This window comes from Phlebotomus papatasi, chromosome 1 (genome assembly GCF_024763615.1).
Source record: "Phlebotomus papatasi isolate M1 chromosome 1, Ppap_2.1, whole genome shotgun sequence".
In the NCBI taxonomy this organism is placed as follows: Eukaryota; Metazoa; Arthropoda; class Insecta; order Diptera; family Psychodidae; genus Phlebotomus; species Phlebotomus papatasi.
In genome coordinates this window covers 98,478,936-98,505,858 of record NC_077222.1, presented here as the reverse complement: position 1 = coordinate 98,505,858, position 26,923 = coordinate 98,478,936, and the positions used below count along the sequence as shown (strand labels likewise).

Below are 26,923 nucleotides of genomic sequence, written 5' to 3'. Positions count from 1 at the left end.
AAAGCGATTGATGAAAGCCCAAGTAATTCTAAAATTACGAAGACGATAATGATTAAAATCCGTACCAAGAAAACGTCAGTTTGCTCTTCATTTTTGGATATTTTAAATAGTCGTTTAGACAGGATTTTAACCATAAAGTGACATAGATTCTTGTAAATTGTTTTTGCAAATGCAGAAAACTGTGTAAAATATTGCGTTTATAATATAATAATTTACAATAAAATCATTTCTAAAATCGCAATCCACAATTTCAAAATTTGAGCTACAAAGTGAAGATAGTAATGAACACATTCAACTAAAGGAAAAGCAAAGCATGGAGCTTTACAAAACAAAGGTATCCGTCGTAAAAATCTGTGGAATGTGTCAAATAGTGTTGTGAAGTCGCGGAAGAAGAAAGGCATTTTATTTAGTTTGATGTCTTATTTGCACTTCTTTTTGTAGCTAAAACACTCTGTTTGCTCAAGATACGAGTGTGATAGAATTCACAGTGAAATATCTGTTATCTTCCGCGAAATAATACCGTGAATCTTGTGATCGAATAAACCTTCGCTAGAACGCAGTGAAGTTCAGTGTTTTGTTGGGAGTTTTTGCGTGAAAAATGAAAATGAAATCAGCGTAAATCGAATTAGGACGGAAAATTTCTGTGATGATGCAAGTTTTCTGCTAAATAAGTATCAAATAGGAAGGCTATGAAGTAGTGGTTTGCTTTGGTAAAAAACGGATTATCATCGAGGGCTAGTGTTTCATTTGAATCCGTCCGGAGAACATGGACAGGTTGGTCCGAGGTCAGAGGGGTCGTGGAAGCTGGGAGAAATTTTAGTTGGGTTCTTGATCTCTGCAGGAAGAACAAGGTCAACAAGAAACATTCTGAGGAGAAAGACGCAGCCAGTGAGAGCATTATGCCCGGCAATGCCTTGGATAAAAATGAAAGTGGTGAGTAATTCGACCTTATTCCGCAATGAGAGTCATAAAAAAAATCGTGCACATCGCACCGGAAATCACTGGAAAACACACACAAACGCGCGTTTCGATGCACATCAATACATTTTGCACTTGTTTCCATGAAAACGCGAAAACAGAAGACAGTACTGAACTAATTCACGGTAACTGAGATTGTCTTACTGGCCTCTCAATGGGGCAGGCAAATTACTATCCCAGATCCCAGTTTGAAAGCTATTTGCAAGCTGATGAATCCCTTATAAAGTGAATCGCAGTCGAATGATTCTTGAGAAACCTAAAAAATTCGCAGAGTGGTCGAGCTAGTTCAATTAGAACGCCCAAGAAACATTTTTCTAATAATAGATTTTTTTTTAAATATTCAGTAGTTTTTAAACTTCGTTCAATTATTCTTTATAGAGATATAGAGTAACAGTGATTCTTATAAGTAAAGCGGTGCACTTATAAATGACTTCAAAAATTTCTAAAAAAAAAAGACTTTTATTAAATAATTCATTCCAGTAATTCATTTTCAACCGGCTTATCCCTATCAGAGTCGCAGACCTAGGACATGCAAGTTAGCAGCCTACGCCTATCAATCTTAAGATGCTTCAAAACAAAATCTTACGGATAACTCTACTATGGATAGTAGGAATTCCTACGTACTTATCTTTAGTAGAATTAGCCGTGATATACCCTAAACCAGTAACGAGCCACTCTGATTACTTATATTTAAGTTACCCCTTGGTATGCCACTAATTCTGATATCGTTAATGCTGGGACCTCCTGGAATGCTAGAATTCCTTATTATCCTGAAAAAATTTCGCATTCTTGCAGTTTCATAAAGGTTAATGAAAAATCTCAAATTAAAAATTTTGCAATTTAGATAAAATTAGATTAAATCTTCAAGTCTGAAACCGCCCCATAGGTCACAAATCTCTTGCAAAAATAATCATTCCTGATTAAATAAAATATCTATTTATGTAACTGACCCTTCAATTTAATGAATAACTCTTTCTTGGATTCATTGAATTACAAAAAGCTCAGCGATTTTAGTCTATTACTTCGACCTTTCGCATATATGACAAATAAATATTCTGTAGCTCAAAAATTAAATTTGAAGTAATTTGAGGTAGAATCTTCATTTGTAAAAAGAATAAAACTTGTCCAAGATTCGAAGACCCTTAAATAAATCAAAACATGTCTCAATAGATTAAGGGCAGAATCACATTGACAGTAAAATGCTCACCGTCACCGTCAAAGCCCTCACCGTATTTCGTTGATTTATGCATTTTCATTGCAATTCTTACGCAAATTTTCCATTACGATATTACCTTGTCTCATACTCGGTGGCACTAGGTGAAAATAGTATAAGAAAATTGAATAAATAAAGCGAAAATGCGATAAACGGTGAGCAAAAAAACTGTAGGATTTTTTTGCTACAGTTTTGCTACAGTTTTTTTGCTCACCGTTTATCGCATTTTCGTTTTATTTCTTCAATTTTCTTATATTATTTTCACCTAGTGCCACCGAGTATATGAGATAATGTAACACGGTAATTGAGAATTTGAGTAAAAATTACAAAAAAAAAAATGCGTAAATCAACGAAATACGGTGAGGGCTTTGACGGTGACGGTGAGCATTTTACTGTCAATGTGATTTTGCCCTAAGAAATACGCTATCCAGAACTAAAAAAAAAATTGTCCAGAAAAAACTTCTAATTTTGATTTTAAGGCCGATAATACTTCATAAGTCAATCTAAAAAATGTCAGAATTGAAAAGTCTTGACTATCCTTCTTTTAAATTAAAAATAATTTTAAAAAATTAGACATTTTCAAAACAGTTTGGGTATTGCGAAAATTATTGGCATTACGGCAGACTGGGGCAAAAAGTCACAAAAACCAATATATTATTTTTTACAAGCTACACGAACGTCCCAAATATTTCTAATTAGTGCAATTTTATAGGAAATTTACCGCTCTACAATTTTGTGAAAGTCATTTTCCTCTATTTTGTAAAGAAATACGTTTATCGAGCCAATTTCTAAAAGGCCATTTTTTAACCATTCTCAAAAATGCTGGGGCAAATAGTATTAGACATGGGGTATCACATTTTGAATTTTCACATTTGGTAACATTCTGCTTCAGTTTACTACCGACTACCGTAAATATAAAAAATACCTAGATGACATACCTTCATAGGAAAAGACAATTTTTTCCTACGGTCTTCTAAAGTTAAGTTTTGTTCTAAGATGTCATAAAGTGATTTTTTTTCTAAATCCGATTTTTGACCATCTTGCTCTTAAAAGTAACTTCATTTTTGCGATTTTGAGATATATACATATTTAGAATTGGCGTAATTTTGTTTATTAAACGCACTTGAGAAAAAGAAACTTTTATAAGCCCATTCAAATTTATTTTGAACAAAAATTATCGTAAGTGCCCTTAATTAAGAAAAATTTATCGGAATTTGTCGTAACTTCCATTTTTGGGCAAGTTACGACAAATTTTCATACAAAATTTTCTCTAATCAGCATTTGCCGTAACTTCTTTTGCTCGTTTGCGTGGCTTGTAATTTGCTTGTTTTAATGTAATAATTCTCATTAAAACGTTCACAAACTCTTCCAAATATCCAAAGACAGTGCGAATAATGCAACATTAAATCATTTTAATTCAATATTTGTGAGAAAAAAGTAAGAAAAATCCCTGCCCATCTGTCATTAATTCAAAACAAAACAGCGACACGGCGCGCAAAATTTATTCAATAAAAGGAGAATGGTCAAATCCGGTCCCGGAATCGCCACGAACGGGACCTATGTTAATGGATAGACATTGGTATAGGTAACAACTTTTGTTCTGGAACCAATGTTCTAAACTATGGAGGAAAAATTCTAGAGCATAAAAATTATTTCTTAGAAGGAATAATGGTCAAAAGTATATATGGGCACCGATTCATCTTTATCCAGAGATGAGAGTAGGCGCATTTTGCAGGTACTGGTATAAAATTAAAAAAAATATGGGGACCCAGGACGATAAACGCAGGGAGTCCTTGTAAAAAAAGCCTCTATCCTTTTGAAAAAATCGCTCTTATGACAACGAATTACGCAAGAACGACTAAAGCGATCTTGATGAAATTCGATATAGGGTCAGTGTATTACTTAAACTTTTTATCCATGCATACTACCCCCTCCCCCCACCCTCCATTCTGATAGCTCCCATACAAAATGAGAGCATTTTACTTTATAACTCCTTTCTGAGAAGAGGCATTTTCATCAATCCTCACGAAGAACTTTTTGATCGAGCTTGATTGAATGAAAAAAAAAATGAATAAGTAATAACGTTAACAATTATTTTCCAGATTTTTTATATTTCATTTTTCACCTCATTGAGATCTGTTGGTACTTGAACGATAGAAAAATATTCTCATATAATCTAATTGGCATTAGTGGTGATTTTTTTTGATATTGTAATCAAGGTTTTGGAGTTGCTTCTCGATTTATTGTCTACAGAACTTGTACTAATATGAAATTCAGTGGATTAATAATTATATTTGTGTGAAGGAATTCTTTCTATATTGGGACTATCAGACAGGTGGGTGTTGGGATGGTATGCTAGTTAAAGAATCTTCCCTAAGCTTTGTTCCCATGTCGAATTTCAGGTTTTTACCTCCTCTCAGAAAGGAATTATAAGTTAAAATCCTTTCGTTTTATATGGGGGCTCCCAGAAGGGATGATGGAAGAAGGGTTCGGTATGTATGGTTAAAAAGTTTTCTTTAAGCCTTGTTCGCATGCCGTATTTCAGAATTGTACCTCTTTTCAGAAAGGAGTTATAAAGTAAAATGCTCTCATTTTGTATGGGGGCTGTCAGAATGGAGGGTGGGGGGAGGGGGTGGTATGCATGGATAAAAAGTTTAAGTAATACACAGACACTATACCGAATTTCATCAAGATCGCTTTAGCCGTTATTGAGTAATTCGTTGTCAAAACAGCGCTTTTTCGGAAGGATAAAGGCTTTTTTACAAGGACTCCCAGCGTTTATCATCCTAGGTTCCGGCAATTTTTAAATCTTATATCAGTACCTACAAAATGCGCCTACTCTTGTTTGTGGTGATTCCGGGACCAGCGCCCATATACTTTTGACCATTCTCCTTTATGAAATAAAAACTTTTAGGGACAGAGATAAGAGTTTAATTGGTTTTTTATTCAAATAAAGGCGCTTATTACTACTAGAGTCATTGAAATTGATATAATGCATTTTTGAAAATTGTCGTAACTTCCAAGATCTACATACATTGGAAGTTGCGGCTTTATAAACAATAAAAGTTACGATAATATCTTATTGTGTTTCATTTTATAAAGATTTTCTCGAGTTAACTTACAGTTTATTAGTGCCACTTTTATTATTTTGCCTCAAAAGTATCACATTCAGGGCTCATTTTCAAGAAAAATAATGCTGGACTAAAAATTTCGTCTCCTGAAAAGTTGTCAAAAGGAAGTTACGACAAATGCTGATTTAACTGACGCAATGTGTAAAGTAGTCAGAACGAGTAAGCTCATCGATTTTACCCCAGGCATATCTGTTACTCGCAAGAATTATAGCTTAAACTGTAAATTGTGTATAATTTATTATCTATACCAGTATGGCCTGCGACAATATTTTAAAAGTGAAAATCTTTATTAAAGAAATTAATCAACTTTTTAAAAGATCGTTTTAAATAAAAATTAAAGCTTACAGATAGATTTGTCTCAAAAGTAATAATAATCAGCAATTTCAAACTTATTAATTATACTCAAACAAAATCACATAAATAATTGTACTGTACAGTATAAAAATCCCCTAACAAGTTCTAGTTCAAAATTAAATTGTTCACTCGCATGCAATATCTGTGATTTCCCAAAGCGATACAAAGCGGTGTAGAAACGTTGTTTTCATGCCCTCAACAATATACCCAGACACAGTTCTACGGCAAGTCCCCCTTCAGTCACATGACAATCGTCCTCTCTCGCAGGTGTAAATTGTCTGGGGAAGCGCAAAAAGTCATCCCGGAGCCGGCAGGTGAGTGGCAGAAGCAGCACAAACTGGAGCCTGGATCAGTGGCTGGAGAACTGTATGCATCCCGACAGTGGCATATCCAATTCAACGCCATCGGCGGGTTCGCTGATTCTCAGTCGCGAGAACAATTCATCACCGAGAATTTTTCCCACAATGTCGCAGGTGTATTCAGCTAATGTCTATGAACCGGTACTTTCGCCAGATCTCCCACATTCTGTTGAAAAAAAAAAAGATATATAGTGTATCTAATGCCATTTTAATAATCCCCCTCCAAAAGGTATTCAATCACATACCACTCAACTTCTCCACGCCAGACAGTGCAGCAGCGAAGAATGGACCCAGCACCTCATTGCATGCCCATAGCTCTGATCTCGGCAGTCCCGCCAACGAGCACGAAAGGGAGAATGCCCCAAAGTCACTGCAGGAGAATCTCCAGGGGTCGGCGGCGGAAATGGAGAAGAACAGGTGAGTCTTTTTTTTTGTTGTTGCTATTTTATTTTCAACATCGCGATCGCGCTTCACTGAACAGCAGCTCTAGAAAGTCCATGATTTTTAGGCAATCAATCGATTTTCCCGCGTTCTTTCCAACGGAAATCCATCACTTGTCGCGTGATTTTCACAATTTACCGCCAAACACTCAGAGATATCGCTTTCAGCATTGATTTGGTGGTTTGCGAATGGGTCTTATCGATTGATTAAAATGTTTTGTGGCTCGTGGAGAAATCTTACTCAAAATACTAAAATGGGGAATGCGCAAGGTTGTTCCTCAAACTATTTTCGTGATGAAGGGTGGTGGCTTTGACAGATTGCTCGATAGCTGAAAGTGAAATGAGTTTATTTAGAAGGCTTTTTTGGCACAGAAAGCCATGCCCGCAAAAGAACAATCAATATTTATGGGGAATTGTTATCTAGAATTTAGAACAATAGTGAAATAGAACAATCCAACAGCTGTAAAACGCTTTTAACGCTTTTGCAATGAAGTTTATTTTTTAATAAAAACATAAAATGTAGCTTTTTAATTTTATTGCCCACAATTTAATTTTGATAATAATCTCAGTTTTAAATTCTAAAAATACATTTGAATAATAATTTTATTATTTTTCTAATATTCATATGTTTTTTTTAATCCCAATAAATTCAATTACGGCGAAAAAGTGCTACTTTAAAAAACCCGAAATTATATAAAAGAAAATAAAAAAGAATCTTTAAAACGCAAATGTTTGGCAGTATTATGGATTTTTTGCCAAGAAAATAAATTATTTAAAAATTAATTCAAGTGTTAGAGCTTAAGCAAATAAAATATTTTTCAAAAACAACAAATAATAATCAATCTATAAATCTTTTTAGTATATCTAACAAAATATTAAATATTTATTAGTTCTGGAACACTTTTTGATTAAGAATGTTTTCAAAGTCAAAATTCACGTCCCTTTTCCTTAGTTTCAAAAATATTAGAGCTTATAAGATCTCTGGGACAAACTTAAAAAATACAGCAGAGTCTCTTAAATTCGAATGCTCGGGGGGTATTTTTGACATTTCTCACTTCCCAAATTCGAATGATTTTTTTAAAACTAACGAAAGTTTTGTGAGATTAAATTGTACTTTGAATAAAATTTCCGTACTTTCTCAGAAGTTTTAGTGGTAACATACTTCCTTTTCATTTTATACGATCATAATATATACTTAAATATTATTTTCATTCATCCAGAATACAAATTTTTTAACATAACCCCACAATTGACATTTTGAATCCCAACGTCGGTCGTTTGAATTTGAGAGATTCAGATTTGAGAGACTCTACTGTAAATAGAAAATTTGACATTTCCATTCCAACTTAGTTATTGTCCCTTTAAATTAACTGAAGAAATTTTACACTTTAAAATTAAGGAGCTTCTACTGCACGAACTTAAAAAGAGAGCAGTTACATAATCCGCTTTTTGTAATTTCTCACCGACCTAAAAGTTAAACGGTCAGAGATATCAAGTTCTGATCTTCTGTGACCCCTAATAAAAATACATCTTCAGACATTCTTTACCTTTTCACCCTGCATCCCCCTCCGCCCCATCCAAAAACATGTTTTTTAGTTTATTCTGAAAATGTCTCCTACGATTTCTTTTCTTTTCGGATATGTTTTGGAGATAGTTTACCATCAGGGGAATTCTGTAACAGTATGACAATGTCATATAACAAAATTTTTGTGATAAATTCAGAAGCAGATCAACATTAAAGCCCAATAAGCATCGAATAACCATTCCAAGTAGCTCTATGAAGCTTTTAGTAACTGATATTACTCGTATTTACGATTAGTTCTTCGAAATGTATGACATAAAAAAATTATTTGTCGCCATTGTTACAGAATTCTCCTACAGGTAAACATTTCTTGTCTATGACCGAAAAGGTTTCCAACATCGAATTTTCGAAGGTCAATATTTAACCAGTCTGAAGATCTTTTATTTTCCAACTGATCCGATTTATTTTGAATTTTTGGAAAGGTCTTGAAATTTCCAAAATGACTTCATCCAAAATGTTCTCTCCAAAACCATGTTTTTTAGCTTATTTCGAAAACGGATTCTACGTCAAAGTTTAATCTCTGGAAGATTTGTTTTTAACTAATTTGGTTTAATTTTTATTTTTTTGGAAAAATCCTTAAATTGGTAATGAATCGGTAAAGTATCCGTACATTATCTTTTTCGTATTTACTGTTTTTATTTGTCCGTATGTTTCAAACTCATGTCAAAAAATTATAAAATGCTCACTTCTTTACCAATTTACGATTTTGAAATAATTTTTTTATCGGTAGTAATCAGTAATCAGCAAAACACCATGAGAAAAAAAATTCACGGAGGGCTCTTTCTCATAAGTTCCAGGAGTTCGAGTATTCCGCAAAGCTGAGACGCTTTGCTATCTCGTTTTACTGATCGAACTCTACAGAGAGTGCAGTATATAAACCTACGATTTTTCACCCTCAAAAGTTTCCACCTTCCACTCTCCAGGGACCACTATATAAATTGGTTATGAATCGGTAATGAACCGGTTATGAACCAATAAGTAATTTTTGTCCGAAAATCTGTCCAGGTCTGTTACTCTTAAAACAATTTTGGGAGGTCTCTTGTGTGATTCATGTATCGGTTCAAATCGGTTGACACCTGGTAAACGGTAAATGATGCTTACGAGACGAAGAAAAGTGCACGAAAGACTAGGATAGAACATTTTGATTGTGTGAAAATTTCCTGCTCTAAAAAGTGAACCAAAGGCTTAAGGATTAAAATTATCAAATTCAAGAGCCTATCCCCTTAATTTTTAGATAGAGGAAGCTTTAAGGAAATTCGGAAATTCTTAAGAATTCAAAATTTTTATTTAATAATTTTGTGATCGCGTCTCTTTCTCTCTTTCTCTACTCTCGTCTTATTAAGATTAAGTTCAACTTACTTAAAATCTTAAAATTTTCATTAATTCTAAAACTGATATGAAAGACCTTTTAAAAATTTGAAAATTCGAAAAATTCAAAAATCTAAAATTATCATTATTATTAATAATAATAGATATTTGTATTACGTAAATAAAAGTAGCCGTATATCCAAAAAAATTTAAACCCTATGCAAAAATTATCTACGGCCGTAGATAATGTTCTAATCGATATTACTTCAACATTGGGAAACAATTTTACAATTTTTATTCAAAATTCTCATATTTTCCTTCCTAAAAACAACTAATACTTAGTGGTCTAAAAAATGTAAAAATACTAAAATTAAATTTGGTTAGTAATAAAACCCGTAGGGGAATTTGTAATTTTTTGAATGATGGAAGTGTCTTATTACCATAAGCAGGGACCCACGAAGCCTAATAAAAAGTGAAGCTATTTTGCACTCTTCCTTGTAAAGATTTTGCAGATATTGCACCGCGACCTAAACAAATTTGCTCATAGTTTTTGTATTAATTCGGCGAACATTATGAAATATGTATTTTTAGGTAGCTTTTAATGCACAATTTCTAAATATGTCAGACTAATAAGTAAATTCTCTTTAGGAAAAAACTTGCCATTATTTTTCGGTACCTCTATGCAAAAATGTATGGAAAAATTAATGTCGAGATGCCCCTGACCATAAGCGTGGGTCACTTTGACACCCTCCTGTTCGTAAGCTTTCTTTTACTTCTAGAACTTAAGAATAGTCTTTACCGATCCGATCTACCATGTCTGATCGATAAGAACTGTTCTTAAACATTAGAATTAAAGAAAAGCATACAAACAGAAGGGTGTCAAAGTCATCCGCAATTACGGTACTTGATTGTTTCTCATGTTTTCAATGAATCTGTTCTATATATCAACAAATAGTGTAATAAGTAGCAATTCTGGCTAGTCCTCTATGTCTCAAATCTCTGATTTTGAACTGAAGTTGTGGCTTTCCAAGAAATTTAAATGAAGATAGAAAAATATCAATTTAATGATGAACTTTCTTAAATTATAATTATTTCCAATTGAGTGAAAACTTGCAAGTATTTGCTTGGTTGCTGTCCAAAAAAAAGTCTCATTTGCACACCATTTACTTGCAAAATGACTTTGGCAGCTTATGCTTCACCTAAAATTTTTGTGAGTTTAGGAGAAACCTAATTGCTTATTCAAATACCTAGACGATTATCTTCGAAGCATGTCTACCAGTAACTGTAGATATCATTTTGGCAGAAAAGAAGCTTAAATAAGTATATTTCGAAATGCAAATTGCAACTAACAAGTTCAGCAAATATGGCAAACACACCGAAAAGAAGAACACGAATATGGAGTTTTTTTTCGCGTGAATATTGTATCAAGTTGAAAATTAGCATACAATGAATGACGTGCAATATTTTTAAAATAAAATACACGGAAAAATAAAATTTTATTGTGCATTTTTTTCATTGCTTATCGGTTTCAAATTGAAAAAAAAATGTTGACTTGCAGTATGTCAAGGCTGGTGGTAAAAAATATTATATTATTTGGAAATACCAAAATTACTCCCATTATAAATGTTTAATGACCTCCTATGAGTGCCATTCACCGAGATTATCCAATTGTAGCACCCGCTATTCAAGGTCAAACCCAATGTTATCGTGAGGCGCTTCTCCACGATGATTTTGAGGAGTATAAAAAAAGCACAATTGAAATTTAATATTATTCTAAACATCAAAATGTAGGTGTAACTGGTCGTTGATTCGGGAAGATATATTAATGGGAAACAAAAAACTAGGGATAAACTTGTTTTAGCTTAGATGTGTTGTGATTCTTATATTGGATCTTCGGTTGTAAATTCCTCCCAATGGAATGGTATTTGTAGTTTTAATTCGGAAGATATTGTATGGATTTTCGAATATGAAAAAATTATGAAAATTTGTAAAATAGAGAGCTTACAAAATTTTGAAAATCTGATAAGATTAATTTCCTTTTGTGTGCGATCCAGGAAAACACCTTGATTCCTTTTCTAAACATTTATTTTGCAACTATAATATTAGTCACTAGAAGCTAGAAGGGGTACTTACTACTAACCGGGATATCCCAAAGCAATAGAAGTCTCTCGAACCTAATTGGAATCTAATCTGCCTAGTGTAATATTCAACTCACTAATAGTTGTGATTTCATGTGTTTTTCACAAGAATTATAGCCTTAAGACGAAAAATTCTTTTCTTGCGTGATATTAAATTAAAGCTATCTTTCCACTATTAATTGAAGAAAGTTTTCGAATTTGTCTTCTCTAACTTTAAAGCGTGGAATCGAATGAATTTCCCCATGGAAAATGGCTCTCAAATCTTAGTCGCAGTAGACAAAAAGCCTAATGCAGATTTGGAAAGGTTATTTTATTGTGATTCTTTTAAACCATTTCTTTGCTTTATTCCAATGGCTGGTTAGCAAATTCCCTCACCTTCTTAATTCCCCTCATCAGGTTCTTGACAAGCTCTTCTCCACGGGCTCTGACGACGTTTTTCCATTTTTGCTTGAAATCAGGCAAACTTTTGGCTGGTTTAGCCTTTTTCCTGAGATCCACCTTCAAAATTCCCCAATAGTTTTCAATAGGACGCAGTTCCGGTATGTTGGGCGGATTAAACTATTTCTGCACATAAATCACTCTATTGTCGTTGAACCACGCAATCGTATCCTTAGCGTAGTGGCGTGATGCTAGATCTGGCCAAACCAAAGATGGAACATCATGGCTTCGATAGAGCGGCAGAAGACGTTTCTTGAGACACTTCGATGTAAATCTCTTTGTTCATAATCCCGGTCATGAAAAATTCTTGACTTCGAAGACCACACGAGCAAATTGCCATCCAAACCATGTATTTTTTCGGGAACTTGGTGTAGTTCTTGTATCGATACTTGCTGTGTACACCTGTGCGAGTCTTTGCCGTATAGTGTTGTTGTCCAGGCAATTGGTGGAAGTCGGCTTTCATGATGGTTTCGTCGTCCATTAAAACACATCTTTCAAAACCTTTAAGAAGGTGATCATTCAGCTTTCTAGACCTTGTTTTGGCGAACTGTCGTTACTTATCTGTACGATAAGTAACGACACATTCTTCTCTATAAATCATTCTGCTTCTTAATTTTATGAACAAGGTAGTGTGAAATATCCTTCTTTTCTCCATGTCGCGGTCTTGAATTCCAGGCTTCCTACCACCAGCTTGCCTTCGGACAATCGTCTTGGTACAGTAGACTCTCACTCAATCGGCTCTTTTTCAATCGAGCGCAAAATTTTGTTTACAATTTTCACGTTTAATTATGAAGCTAATTCGCTCAAATTCGCCGCAGTTCTTCCTATTTTATCGTTATTCTTTATAATTGAGCCCTTTTTGTGGAATTTACAAAGGCTTTGACGCTCAATTCTATCGCTAAACCGGATGACATTTCGCCCCATATTCCCGATTGAGAGAGAGTCTACTGTATCCTTGAATCGCAATACTACCTTTCGGACTGTTGAGCGCGACTTTCCGGTGAGTTTTCCTATTTCCGCAGAAGTCGCATTTGGATTTTGTAGGTAAATGTCAACTATCTGTTGTCGGATTCTGTCCATCTTCTTGAGATATTTCAACCAAAAATCAATATTTTTTAACGAGAGCGGTATCAAAATGAAACTAATGAAATGTACTAAAAATGACAACTGACAAACAAAAAGTAAACAATAGTTGAAACTATCAAAATCATATCAAGTGTTGGGGAAATTCAAACGATTCCACGCTTTACATAACCTTAATTATCTCGACTACCGCTTAACCGATTTTGATAAATATTGTTTGCACAACGTTCCATAGATGAACAAGGCCTTCCCACAAGCAAGATTTCCCGAATATCCACCTATTAGTTTTTTATACAGGAATGGTTTTTGTCAATCCCATGCCCAGTGGGATCAAGTTCCGTAAATTGATGCAATTCGAACACATTTACCACCAGAAAAAAAAATCTTGTAGACAAATTCTATAACAATATGACAATATCTATATGGCAAATTTTCGTGATTAAGTTCAGTAGCAGGACAACATTAAAGGTTGCTGAGTATCGTATTGCTATCATAAGCACCTCTATGAATTTCTCAATCATTAATATGAGTTACGATTTCGAAAAGTTTTGCCGAATTTACCACATAAAGAATATTAAATTTGTCATATGACATTGTCATACTGTTACAGAGTTCTCCTACTGGTAACCTAAAGGGGATTCGAACCCGAAACACTTGCATCATAGAGCGAGTACTTTATCATATGATCCCTTGAGTGCCATTAGAGACTATTTCTGACTAAAAAATCCGATTTTTGTATGAATTAAAAAAATTCAAGACTTTTACAAGATCTTGAAATTTTGGTGAATTCGGTTTTAATGAGGTTAAAAATGAAAGAATATTTATGGCAATAGCGGTAACCAAACACCTTGTAACCTTTCTATATAGGGCAACAAGATTTTATAAGATTTTTAAGGACGATTTTTATAAGAGTGGTATTGAAATTGACATTATGGGTCTCTCGGAACGGCACCAATTCCTCCTTTAAGAGTGTTCCTAGTGACAGTATGTGCGTTACACTTTCGGGATTGTATAATAAAGTATTAATAATAAGAATTAGTTCATGTTGGATAGCTGGTAAGGAGTGGTTCGTTGATAAAAACATTGGGGGTTCTGAAGGAATCCATATTGTCTTTCAACTCAAATTACAGTGCACCTTTTATATGAGATTCTTTACAATCTCAGCATCTTTTATTCATTTCAACTCGATCGGTGATGATTTGTTAATGAATTGCCGGAATACAGAAGCTGTGATCATGAAAAAAAACACAACGAACTCGCGTATATGGTGAAATTATTCATTATAGTGAGAGCATCTTCTATCGGCATTTCGTGCAAAGTCAGTGAGGTCTTTTTTTGTTTTGCCTCCAAATCCGTTTAATTTGATTGAAACGAGTATGAATGGTGGGAGGAGGGGGGGAAAGGGGATGTCTGGGGCGGCTGGAGTGAAGTGATTCATTCACGAGATACAGTGATGTTCGATTTGGGATTGTGGTCGGAACGGTGTTTAATGGATTTGTGCTTCCAATTTCTCTTCTTTTTGGTAGATTTAGCGATTTGGGGATGACCAGTATGTCGGACAATGACTCAAAGGAACGCGATGAGGAGGATGAATTGAGTCCAACGAGTTCCAGAGATCTCTCAAATGCCAACAATCGACCCCATGTCGATGGAACAACAACGGCAAAAGATGGGAAATTGTTGGCGACACTCTTGGAGCAGATTTCCCTGCTTCATGATACAAATGCAAAAATCTGCCGGAATTTGCATGAGACAAAAGGTAAGAGACTTTGTATTTTTTTTAACTTTTTTTTTTTGCTTTTTCTTGAGGATTTTTGTATTCTTTCTCTTTAGCTCTTCTTTTGAATCTTCTTCGTTGTGTTTTCTTTTCACAATTTTGAGAAGTTTTCCAGAGTGTTGTTTTTTATTTTATTTACATTCTTTTCTTTCCAATTTGGATCATTCAGTTGAGATTGAGGCTTTGAAACATGCACCTAGTTGGAGTCTACGTCACCGTAGAGATAGTAGCGTTAGTGGATTTAGCACCCACAGTCAACCATTGGGTTATGTCTTTGGCACTCACAGTCCAGCACCAACGTACCATTCAGGTATTTTTCTCTGTTGTTGTGTTGTTGTTTTCAGTGTTTTCCATGCCTTTTTCGGGGCGTTCCAGAGAGCACAAAAGTGTACGCGCTCATTTCCCACGATAAAAAACCATTTTTACACTGCTGTGGATTAACAAGAATGACCCCACGCATCATAAAAATTCAAATGTACACAAGCAATCTTTTTTTTATATTCTCAAAGGTACAAAACGCTGCAAATTCACATTAAGGCAGGGAAGAGAGCAAATAATGATCATCATCATTTTCACTTTGCTATAAAATACCCTCAAATGAAGACATTGCGAGATTTGAAAGTCAAATATCATAAATAATTATCTTTCTACAATTTTACTTCACCTGTCTCTCAGCAGAGAACACTTTTATAGATTTTTTAGTCAGACAACAAAAGAAGAAGAAAAAAAACCAAACGTAAGAACTCACGGCAAAAACTAATCTGATCTTGAAATTTTTCTCCCCATCTCCAATTTAACGGTGCTAATTGAATTAATATTTAATCCAATCATTCAATTTATGTTTGCACACAAGGATTTCTTAATTGTTCTCCATTGCATATTTTCCCAGTATTTTAGCAATATATTTTTTTTTTGTGGTTGATGAGAAAATATATTGCTTTCATTATTACCTTTTCACATGTCGCAATATTTCAAAAAATTCATAATTTTTTTGCTTATAACTTGGTATTCACATTTTTTTAACGCCTTCTTAAATCTCAAAGTTGCTTCCGCAAAAATGGACAGAGTTGAAGTATCATGCAAGTAGATTTAGAGATAATAATCAAATATTGAACATTTTCTCTTCAAAAATGCTTTATAGAGATGAAGTTTATTCAGCTGATATCTCAATGCTTCTTGTCAATTCATGTATCTGTAGCATAAATTAGAGATGCTCTACTAGGAATGTTTAACATAAAAATATTGCATTTTCCATTATTCAATGACAAAAAAAAATTAAAAGAGCTTTTCCAATTCCATTCATTAATTTCTTTTGAAATGCTTAAGGAAACGGTATATTGCATAGTTTATTTAAAAATGAGTAACTTATTGATGATTATTCATAAAATTATAAAATGCTCCAGAATTGACACACGCTGCTGTTTCAGGCCTTTCATTATTTTCTTGCTTAATAAATTTTGAACACCTAATAAAATAGAAATGTGGCATAGAAAATTAGGAAAAAGACCTTTTGGTGCACTAAGAAAAAAAAACTATAGAGTTGAAACAACTCTATCGTCGAGTTGAATTAACTCCGCGGATATTGAAGTAATTATTACACTTTTTCTATGTAAAATTTCATCTCGACTGAAGTATAAGTTTAAGTGTTTTCGTTTTGACTATACTTCAGTCAAGAAGATTTCCGTGTGACAAAGTTCATATGGAACATCAACTAGAAATATACCTAACAGTGTTTCATGAAGACATATCGCTCGGAACATAGGCTTTTCTTATTAGCTTAGAAAAGCTTTTTCCTAAAAGCTTTTCTTTGCCCTCTACTATATTAATGTCATATTGGGTCCCACAGAAAGGATCTCGGTCTCCAAAATATTTAACTCCCAAAAGCCAAAATCCCGAGAACCAAAATCCTGAAAAGCCAATATCCCAAAAGCCAAAATCCTGAAAGTAAAAATTCCGAAGAGGAAAAATCCCAAACGCCAAAATTCCAAAAAAAAAACTAACATTCCCAAAATCAAAATTCCAAAGCTAAAATCCCGAAAACTCAAAATCCCGAAAACCCAAATCCCGAAAACAAAAACCCCGAATGGGTCGAAATTCCGAAAGCCAAAAACACGAAAAACCAGAATCCCGAAAGTCAAAATAACAAAAAGGCAAAATCTCAAAATCAAAATCATGAATGAGTCGAAATCCTGAAAGCCAAAATCCGTAACGGGTCGAAATCTCGAAAGCCACAATCCTGAAAGTAAAAATTCCGAGAGCCAAAATCCTGAAAAACCAATATCCCGAGAGCCAAAATTCCAAATTCCAAAATCTGCGAAAGCCAAAATACTAAAAGTAAAAATCCCGAAGAGAAAAAATCCCAAACGCCAAAATTCCAAAAAATCAAAATTCCAAAAAATCAATATTCCAAAGCTAAAATCCCAAAAGCTCAAAATCCTGAAAACCCAAATCACGAAAATCAAAACCCCGAATGGGTCGAAATCCCAAAAGCCAAAATCCCAAAAGGGAAAATTCCAAATGTGTTCGAAATTTCGAAAGCCAAAAACACGAAAAACCAGAATCCCGAATGAATCGTAATCTTAAAAGTCAAAATACCAAAAAGGCAAAATCCCGAAAGGGTTGAAATCCTGAAAAGCAAAAATCCCAAAGACGAAATCCCAAAATCAAAATCATGAATGGGTTGAAATCCTGAAAGCCAAAATCCGTAACGGGTCGAAATCTCAAAAGCCAAAATCCTGAAAATCAAAATCCAGAACGCCAAAATCCCAAGAAGCCAAAATTCAGAAAACGAAAATCCCAAAGCTAAAATCCCGAAAGGGTCAAAATCCCGAAAACCCAAAATCCCAGAAACCCAAAATCCGAAAACTAAGATCCCAAATGAGTCGAAATCTCGAAAGCCAAAATTCCAAAAAGAGAATATCACGAATTGGTCGAAATCCTGAATAGCCAAAATTTTGAAACCAAAATTCCTAAAGGGCCGTTCTGGATTTTGGTTGGCACCGTTCAGAAGCTAATAATAAAAATATTTATTGCCATTTTGAAATGGACATAAAACGATTTATTACGAAAAAATTAATTTATCAGTAATGGCTCCAGCACAATTTTTAGATAAGGAAAATTGTATGAAATCAAAATTTACAACTGTTTCTCAAATGTTTTGTATATATCTACCCCAGTTTTTCACATTCTTCGTCTTCTTTTAAACGTCACAAGAAATTCAATTTAGGTCAATTCAATTTGAGTGAGAAATAGTGGGTTAGACTTAGACATAATGCAAAATGTTGATAAAGCTGATCAGAAGTTTGATTTCCTAATTTTTTCCTAAGCTAAATTGTATACAGGAGGGATAATTAAATTTAATTTAGTCAATACATTTTTAAATTTGATCAGTAGAAAGATAAATTAGACCAAAAAATATAAAAATCTGGTGAGTAATGGCTCCAGTATACACGTTTTAGATTAGAAAAATTTCATGAAATCAAAATTCGCATCACTTTCATTCTCAAACGTTTTATAAATGTCTATCCTACTTTTTGCAATTTTTATTATGACATCACAATAATTCAATTTAGTTTAATGCAATTCTGAGTTCGAAGTGTTTAAATGGTTAACCTCGGTATAATTTCATGTAATCAAAATTCGCGTCCTTTTCTTTCTTAAAAGATTGGTATATGTCTATCGCACACTTTCTATCTCAAAATTGGACTGAACTAAATTTAATTTGTTGTGATGTTCAAAAGAAGAAGAAGAGTGCGAAATATTAGGATAGATGGGATAGACATATGCAAAGCTTTTAAGAAAGAAAAGGATGTGAGTTTAGATTTTATAAAATTTTCCTGATTTTCTAAATCTCAATCTTCTGAATCTAAAAGGTGTGCTGGAACCATTACAATCTAAATTGGTTGCAGGTAATATGCAACAATCTTAATATGATTTAGGAACTTTACTGATTTTAGAAAATTTTTAGACCATTTAAAAGTCTTTATGTTTTTTTTTAAGTATTAAAAAGTACTATCAAGTTACCTTAAGTTAACTTATTATGTAAGTTATTGAGTTAATTAGCCAAATACCAGAAAAAATTATTTTCACTAGATTGCGGACGCAAAAACATATTAAAGTCAAAATGATAAGCATTTTCGTAAATCATTAACCAAGCAATAAAAAATAACATAAAAATTCTCACATTAAATCACTGTTGCATGGTTTTATTTACATAGCTAGTGCATTTAATTTTTTATTCATTCATTGAACGTATTTAAGATCTCATAAAAGTAATACCAAGGAAAATTGTAATTGACTGGTGAGAATTCCTAAGAAGGAAAACTCTAACTCTGTCCAACTATTTAAAAAATATATATTAACTATTTGGTCTTATTGATATCTCTGGTATCAGTAAATCTGGATATGATAATTTTAAGAATTCGGGGTTTTGTCTTTTGGTTTTTGGCTTTCTGCATTGCCTTTCGGATTTTGGCTTTCGGGATTTACGAGGCACTGCAAAGGAAGTAGCAGACTACCCAAAAACCTGATATTGCTGCTCCAGAAATCAATTGAAAAACCACCTTCAGTAATTACTGAAGTAACCTTCAGTAATTATTAGGCGTGAAAGGAGTGATGGTGCTATTCCAATGAAAATGAACTTTTTTTTAGCACTGTTAAGTGCTGCTGCATTATCGACTATTCTGTGTGTTAGTTCCTGTATCGACTGTTTTCCCCAGTGCATGCCGTGTTCTAAAACCACCAAGCAGTCGTGACAGGAACCAACACATAGAGAAGTCGATTATTTAGAAGCATTTGAGAACAGTAAATAACATTAAAAAAAGACTGTTTATGAGAAAGATTTTCCCTTTTCATTTTTCATTGGGATATCACCATTATTCCAATGAAAACTGAACAATTTATCTTAGCATTTTACTGTTCTCAAGTGTTTCTACATTATCGACTTTTCTCAGCGTTGGTTCCTGTCACGACTATTTGGAGGTTTTAAAATATGACGAGGACTTGGAAAAAGCAGTCGAGACAGAAACCAACACAAAGAAAAGTCGATTATGTAGAAGCATTTGAGAACAATAAACATCTAAAAAAAATGACTGTTCGTGAGAAAGATTTTCCCTTTTCATTTTTCATTGGAATATCACCATTATTCCAATGAAAACTGCACATTTTTCTTAGCACTTTATTGTTCTCAAGTGTTTCTACATTATCGACTTTTCTCTGCGTTGGTTCCTGTCACGACTATTTGGAGGTTTTGGAACACGACGAGGACTTGGGAAAAGCAGTAGAGACAGGAACCAACACAAAGAAAAGTCGATTATGCAGAAGCATTTGAGAACAGTAAATAACTAAAAAAAGGAATATTCGTGAGAAAGATTTTCTCTTTTCATTTTTCATTGGAATATCACCATTATTCCAATGAAAACTGAACATTTTTCTTAGCACTTTACTGTTCTCAAGTGTTTCTACATTATCGACTTTTCTCTGCGTTGGTTCCTGTCACGACTATTTGCAGGTTTTGGAATACGACGGGGACTTGGAAAAAGCAGTAGAGACAAGAACTAATACAAAGAAAATTCGATAATGCAGAAAAACACATGAGAACAGTGAAGTGCTAAAAAAACATGTTCATTTTTCATTGGAATAACACCATGAAATTTTCTATTTCTTAATCATAAATGTATAAATCGTAAGACTTAGTTCAACTCTGCTCTTTAGCACTGAAAAGACGCAATTAATTCACAAATATCCCATTCTGAAATTTGCAAAATTAACTGAGTATCAATAACAAAAGAGATAGACATCACGATATTCAAAGAGAGACAACTTGGCGTGTGATACTCTATTTGCTGAAATTTCGTGTCTCTGGAGATGAAACAGCGATACCGCCTACCTTTGAGGAAGAAAAGAAGATTACAAATGGAAATGCCAATGAGATTTTTCGTCTCAACTAGTGAGAGTGTTAACAAATTGTTTACGCTTTTGTTGTTTTCTTAGGCATGTACACACCGGGAATGGTGACTGATGTCATCCGTGAGGTGCGCGATGGAGCTCGAATACGCGAAGAAGCAATGATTCATAAGTGAGTGTTGTAGAAAAAAATAATAATACTCCTATAAATTTTCACCGAAAAAAAGAAAAGAATTGACTTGGTTTTGAGAGGGAAAAACTTTAGTAAAAATTTCTCTTTTTTTCGGATACTTAGAGTGAAATCCATGTTGGAGGAAAATTCATGGGCCATGAGTGAGATGAAGATTAAGTTGATGCGAGAAATGGAAGAATTGAAGATGGAGATGCAGCATTTGAGGACAGAGAAGAAAGAACTGAGCAATAAGGTGGCAAAGATGGAAAATGAGATGCATACCTTGAGGGTGGCATTGAGTAATTCTGCAAAGCAGCAGAAACAGACAAATTCCATTGATGTGGAAAAGCACATCAACAGTGGTCATATTAATTATGGGGTTGTGAAGCAGGAAGATGGGGAGTTTTATGAAGTGGATGTGACAAATTCACCTGTGAAGAAATATTCCACAGCTTTTGAGAATCGAATGGCAAAACCAGTGACAATAAATTCATTTTCAACTCAAATGCTCAATAACGGAAGTAACAGACCACTGGACACTATGGCCAAGAGTCTGTCTTCCGGTCATTTGGTGCAGCAGGAAAAGGATACGCTAGAGCTCAGGCGAGAACTTCAGGATGCAATTGCGGGGAGGAAGCATGCAGAAAGGCGAATTATGGAGTAAGTTTTCTCATTAATCCTTTCGCATCCTTTAGAACTTTGTGTACTTACAGGGAAAATAATTTTTCGGGCTATTTAGGATCAATCAAAATCCGATTCTTGTGGATGGTTACAAATCATAAGAATGGCTGAATCTAAGATGTTTTTTTAGCATTTTACTGTTCTCAAATGCTTCTGCATTATCGACTTTTCTTTGCGTTGGTTCCTGTCACGACTGTTTTGTGATTTAACACTACAAGGTTTGGAGAAAACAGTCGATCCAGGAAACAAGAAAAGAAAAGTCGTTAATGTTAGAAACACTTGAGAACAGTAAAGTGCTAAAATGGCTAAAATAAAGTGTTCATTTTTCATTGGAATAGCAAAGTTCTCAAACGCTTTCTCGACTATTTTACCGGTTTTACTCAGTTCTCATCGTGTTCTAAAACCACCAAACAGTCGTGACAGGCACCAACACAAAGAAAAGCCGATAATGCAAAAGCATTTGAGAACAGTAAAGTATTAAAAATAATTGTTAATAAAAAAGATTTCTCCTTTTTTTATTTTTTATCATTTTTCCAATGAAAAATCAACACATTTTTTAGAATTTTACTGTTCTCAAATTCTTCTGCATTATCGACTTTTCTTTACGTTGATCCCTGTCACAACTGTTTCGTAGTTTAACACTACAAGGTTTGGACAAAACAGTCAAGCCAGGTACCAAGAAAAGAAAAGTCGTTGATGTTAGAAATACTTGAGAACAGTAAAGTGCTAAAATAAAGTGTTCATTTTTCTTTGGAATAGCAAAGTTCCTAAATGCTTCTGCATTATCGCCTTTTCTTTGTGTTGGTTCATGTCTCGATTGTTTACTCCCATTCTTGTCGTATTCTAAAACTACCAATCAGTCGTGACAGGAACCAACACAAAGAAAAGCCGATAATGCAGAAGCATTTGAGAACAGTAAAGTACTAAAAAAATGTTAGTAAAAAAGATTTCCCCTTTTTATTTTTTATCATTATTCCAATGAAAAATCAACACATTTTTCAGCATTTTACTGTTCTCAAATTCTTCTGCATTATCGACTTTTCTTTGCGTTGGTTCCTGTCTCGACTGTTTTGAACAGTTCTCACTGTATTCTAAAACCATCAAACAGTCGTGATAGGAAACAACACAAAGAAAAGCCGATAATGCAGAAGTACTTGAGAACAGTAAAATACTAAAAAAAACTGTTTATGAAAAAGTTTTCCCCTTTTTATTTTTCATTGAAATAGCACCATTACTCCAATGAAAAATGAACATTTTTCTCACCACTTTACTGTTCTGAAAATCTTCTGAGTTATCGACTTTTCTTTGTGTTAGTTCCTGTCCCGGCTGTTTGGTAGTTTTATAACACTGAATTGAGGAAAACAGTCGAAACAGACACCAACACAAAAAGGCGATTATGCAGAAGCACTCAATAACAGTAGAGTGCTAAAAGACATGTTCATTTTTACTTGGAATAGCATTATAATTCCTGAACTGAGATATTTTTGATCAAAAATTTGTCTCGTTAAATGTGTTATGGGCCGGGAAAAGTTAAAGAAAAGGCATTGAAAATCCAATCGAAACTTTTAAAAATACTCGAATTTATCGAAGCTTACTTATTAAACTTATTAAAAATAAAAATTGGTTGCTCTTTACTTGTTTGATTGTTTAAAGAAATTTAGTGATACAATTCATAGAAAAAATCATCGTGCTCATGAATTGGAGCATTTTCAGACCAAATCACAAATTTAATGTGATGAAAATGTAATTTTCACCTCAGTAAAGTTACTTCTAATCCTTCTAATATACCCAAGTAACAAAAGGAAGTCAGCATAACGTTTTTTTATCGGATGGTTATTAGAATTATTCAAGAAGATGTTGATAATGAAGAATATTTATTTTATCGGTGGCCTATACTAAATGTTCATGCTTAAAGCGCTTTCTAAGAAAAACCCCAAAATTTCTCTATTGTTCATCAGTAACTGTAGAGGAATCAGAAAAATAATGATTTTTAGAAAGAATATCACGTTTTTGGCGACTGAAAAATGTGCACTGCCGCGTCGAAAATGTTATCGAAGAAATTTGAGTTTGGTTTCTTAGAGGATCAGCACTCCTGACACATCCAGAATTTGGTTGCTTTAATGTTACAATTTAGAATATTTATCGTCAGTTAGGGAAATGTAGGCAGCCTTCGCACATTTTTTCGTGCTTGATATTCAGGATTTTTTTCTGACTAAACTGTAAAATGGACAATGAAGTTCGCTACACCAAAAAGTTCTCTGATCTTTTAGGTTTCTATGCATGCCTAGTTCACTATCACAGAATTGTTGATTTTTCCTGGACAGGAAAATTAAAAAAAAAATATGACGATTTGTGCAATTCTTGCCCCCGGGGGCAGCGTTCACACGATGGGGGTTCGGGTTCGTCATTGCTTTTTTTCTCGAAATAAATTTTATCCACAATTAAAAATTATTTTCTGATTGTTATACTGTACCCCTGTGAAACCGCGGAAACTATCACTGCACTAAAAGAAGATCTTTAAAACACTTTTTTCATATTTTCTAGAGCACTGTTTTTTCTTCCTAATAATGAGTATCGAAATCGACTAAAAACTGTCAAAATTTCAAATGTGGCAACCAACCCCCTGGCAAGTTGTCCTTTTTATATGGAGCTATTCGAAGCCAATTCCTAAATTGATCTCGGACTCACCTCACAGTGCTCCGAGGAAAAAAATTATTTAAACAAAAATTTAGTTTATTTATCCCTTCATACAGAAAGGTATCTTATAAAACGGAAAAGCTTCTCACTTTTTAAACATTTAGCATAACGGTAGCGAGCGCAAAAAAAATCCCATATAAATTTAAATCGAAGTATGAGAAAGTGACTTCAAATTTCAGGCAACATGCCAGGGGGTTGGTGGCAACCCTAAAAAAAATAAGGTTATGATTTTCAAGTGGAGTTGCCTGATGGATGTGCATGAATCGGTTCAAATAGGCTGAGAACTGGTAAATGGTAAATGATTCGCAACTACTTTCAAGATATATTATCTAAGTCACAAGTTCGAGCACTACGCAAAGCCTTAGACTTAGACGCTTTGCCACTCCTTTTTTTATATTATGTTAAGATAAAAATTTCAATTAAAATAAATTCAATTTTGTGTGAGTTGTGCTCCTGGAAATTTGAATGAATACCACAAACGTAAAACTAACGTAAGATTGCCGTAAGTGAACTTACCTTTGGTAAATTTTTAAGGGAAAGTGATTTTGTTTTTATGAATACGCTACTGCCTATTTTATCAAAAGTTTTACGAAAACTAAAGTGCCCTTTACTTATTCACTAACTGTTAAAAACATTACTTTTTGCGTGTTTTGTTACTTGGGAGTTTTGCGAATTAGGGGGAAGTGGGGCACTTTTGAACTTAATTCAATCCGATGACTTTTTGAATTTATTCCGATTTATTACCCATATCAAAACTTGCGCATAATAACGTATATAAATGAACTCTGTTAATGATGATTAATTTTGTATCTCGGGGATCTGTTTTACATTTAAATGCCTTTTTAAAGAAAATGTCCCTTATCCTTGTAGACAGAAACATCAGAATTTTAAAAAGAGGCAATTTTTGACGAAAATTACTTCTAGTGTGTAGACACCATAAAAGGTCTCAAAAAAAAATAAAATAAAATGATAGAAAACCCCAAATCGCTATCTCTAACCATTTGGCCTCTCTCCAACGACGACGTATGAATATATCATGACGTCATTTTTTTAGAAATTGTACTTTTCGTAAAATTATGTTAAAATATAACTTTCCTGAGAAAAAAAGGGGGTGCGATTAACTTTTTTTCCTCATAACTTTAACACTTTTAAGTGTAAAAATATATCAATTTTAATGTTAATTTTACACTTTTTTAAGGGTAAAATTAACATGAAAAAGGGTATATTTAACCCCTAATACACCTAAAAAGCATAATATTTACACCGATTTCGGATCAGTAATGCAGGGTAAAATTAACATTTCAGGAATGTTATTTTAACTTTTTCGGATTTCTCTCAGTGTATGGATTTTGTGGATGAGAAACGGACTTTTCGTGGTATTGATCCTGATGATCAAACCTTTTTTTGTGTTTTTTTAAAGCCTTGAACGGACTGTGGCTAATTTGCAGAAAGGAGGAGTTAATCGTTCCAGTCCATCTGCGGATGGATCACCTGAAATCACATCAAATTCCAGCACAGCTAAAAGTATCGAGAGACACTCATCACATGTTAAAATAGATCTGGAATCACCCAATGGTAAAAACTCAACCATTGTCCCGGTCTCTTCGCAAATCCAGAATGTGGGTCCAAAGGCGAAGATTTGTCTCACAGGAATGGTGACAGATCTCTAAAGGCAGGAGATTTACTACATAGACACTCCCTCTCACACTCGAATATTTTTGGATTTATCCATGCGGAAGGAAGAAATTTGTGCCATTTTACACCTTTTTTTCGATTCTGATGTAAATGCATAATTTTTTGCATTTCACTCTTAATATTTTCACATTCAATCTTTTTTCTCACGTACAATTGATTATTTTTTTCTATTATTGACATAAACTAATATTTATATTAACGCAAGTAATGATAGTGCCTTTAATTATTGCCTTAAGGGAAATGTACATTAAGGAAATCATTCTGACTTTTTTTTGAAATACAAACGAGTACGAAAGGCAAAAACTGTGTTTTATTTGAAATTGAGGACATTGAAGGCGAGCATCAAAGGACTTTCCAAACTCCACAAATCTCACAAATTCAATACAGTGGTGGAAATAGTATAATTCCACCCCTTTAAAAATTAGTTTTTCAGACTGAAAACAAGCGAAAGCAAAGTCTATCATTCATTTTTGTGCAAAAAAATGTCTTTGAAACTTTCAAATAGCGTAAAACATGTCATATTGATCAAACTGTTAAGTTAAAAGCCTTTTTTGCAATAATTTTTAGTTTTCATGCGACATTGACCCAAGGTCACTTACGAATGCCATTTTGGGACAAAAGCATCAGGACATAACCAGACTAAACAGAAAGCATCGTTTTCCAATCAAATTTTGGTGAAAAAGTTCCTTTTTCCACTGAAAAGCAACACTGTTAGAATCAAAAAGCTCGTTTGGCCTCTAACAACAGAAGATTATAGACCTTTATTTAGGGTACCTTAAGAAGCATGTAAGGCGGATATATTGATAAATTTGACAATTATCTGATAGGACCTAGTCATTTTTCTTAGTTCTTAAAATTCATCACCACCAAAACTTAAATTTTCCCTTTACTTTTGTTCGTTAAATATTTTTCCTACGATATCTCGGCAAAAATTAATGCAAAACTTTAAAAAATGGAACTTAATTTATTAATT

The 26,923-nt window shown here is 33.8% G+C and overlaps 1 protein-coding gene across 1 annotated transcript; it reads left to right on the top strand.

The window, feature by feature from the left end:
* The first annotated feature begins 328 nt into the window (after positions 1–328).
* On the top strand, positions 329–26,253 carry LOC129809991 (uncharacterized). Its single transcript, XM_055860173.1, has 9 exons — positions 329–774; positions 842–933; positions 5,944–6,176; positions 6,265–6,452; positions 14,551–14,783; positions 14,971–15,111; positions 20,793–20,877; positions 21,001–21,537; positions 25,676–26,253. The coding sequence occupies exons 1-9, from the start codon at positions 767–769 to the stop codon at positions 25,923–25,925; spliced, it is 1,767 nt and encodes a 588-aa protein (XP_055716148.1). The 5' UTR covers positions 329–766; the 3' UTR covers positions 25,926–26,253.
* Positions 26,254–26,923: the final 670 nt, after the last annotated feature.

What these genes read in the sequence shown, in the direction of transcription:
- LOC129809991 (XM_055860173.1), top strand. An exon ending in CTTGGATAAAAATGAAAGTG is followed by an intron (nt 934 to 5,943) that starts GTGAGTAATTCG and finishes CCTCTCTCGCAG; the next exon opens with GTGTAAATTGTCTGGGGAAG. An exon ending in GCAGAAAGGCGAATTATGGA is followed by an intron (nt 21,538 to 25,675) that starts GTAAGTTTTCTC and finishes GTTTTTTTAAAG; the next exon opens with CCTTGAACGGACTGTGGCTA.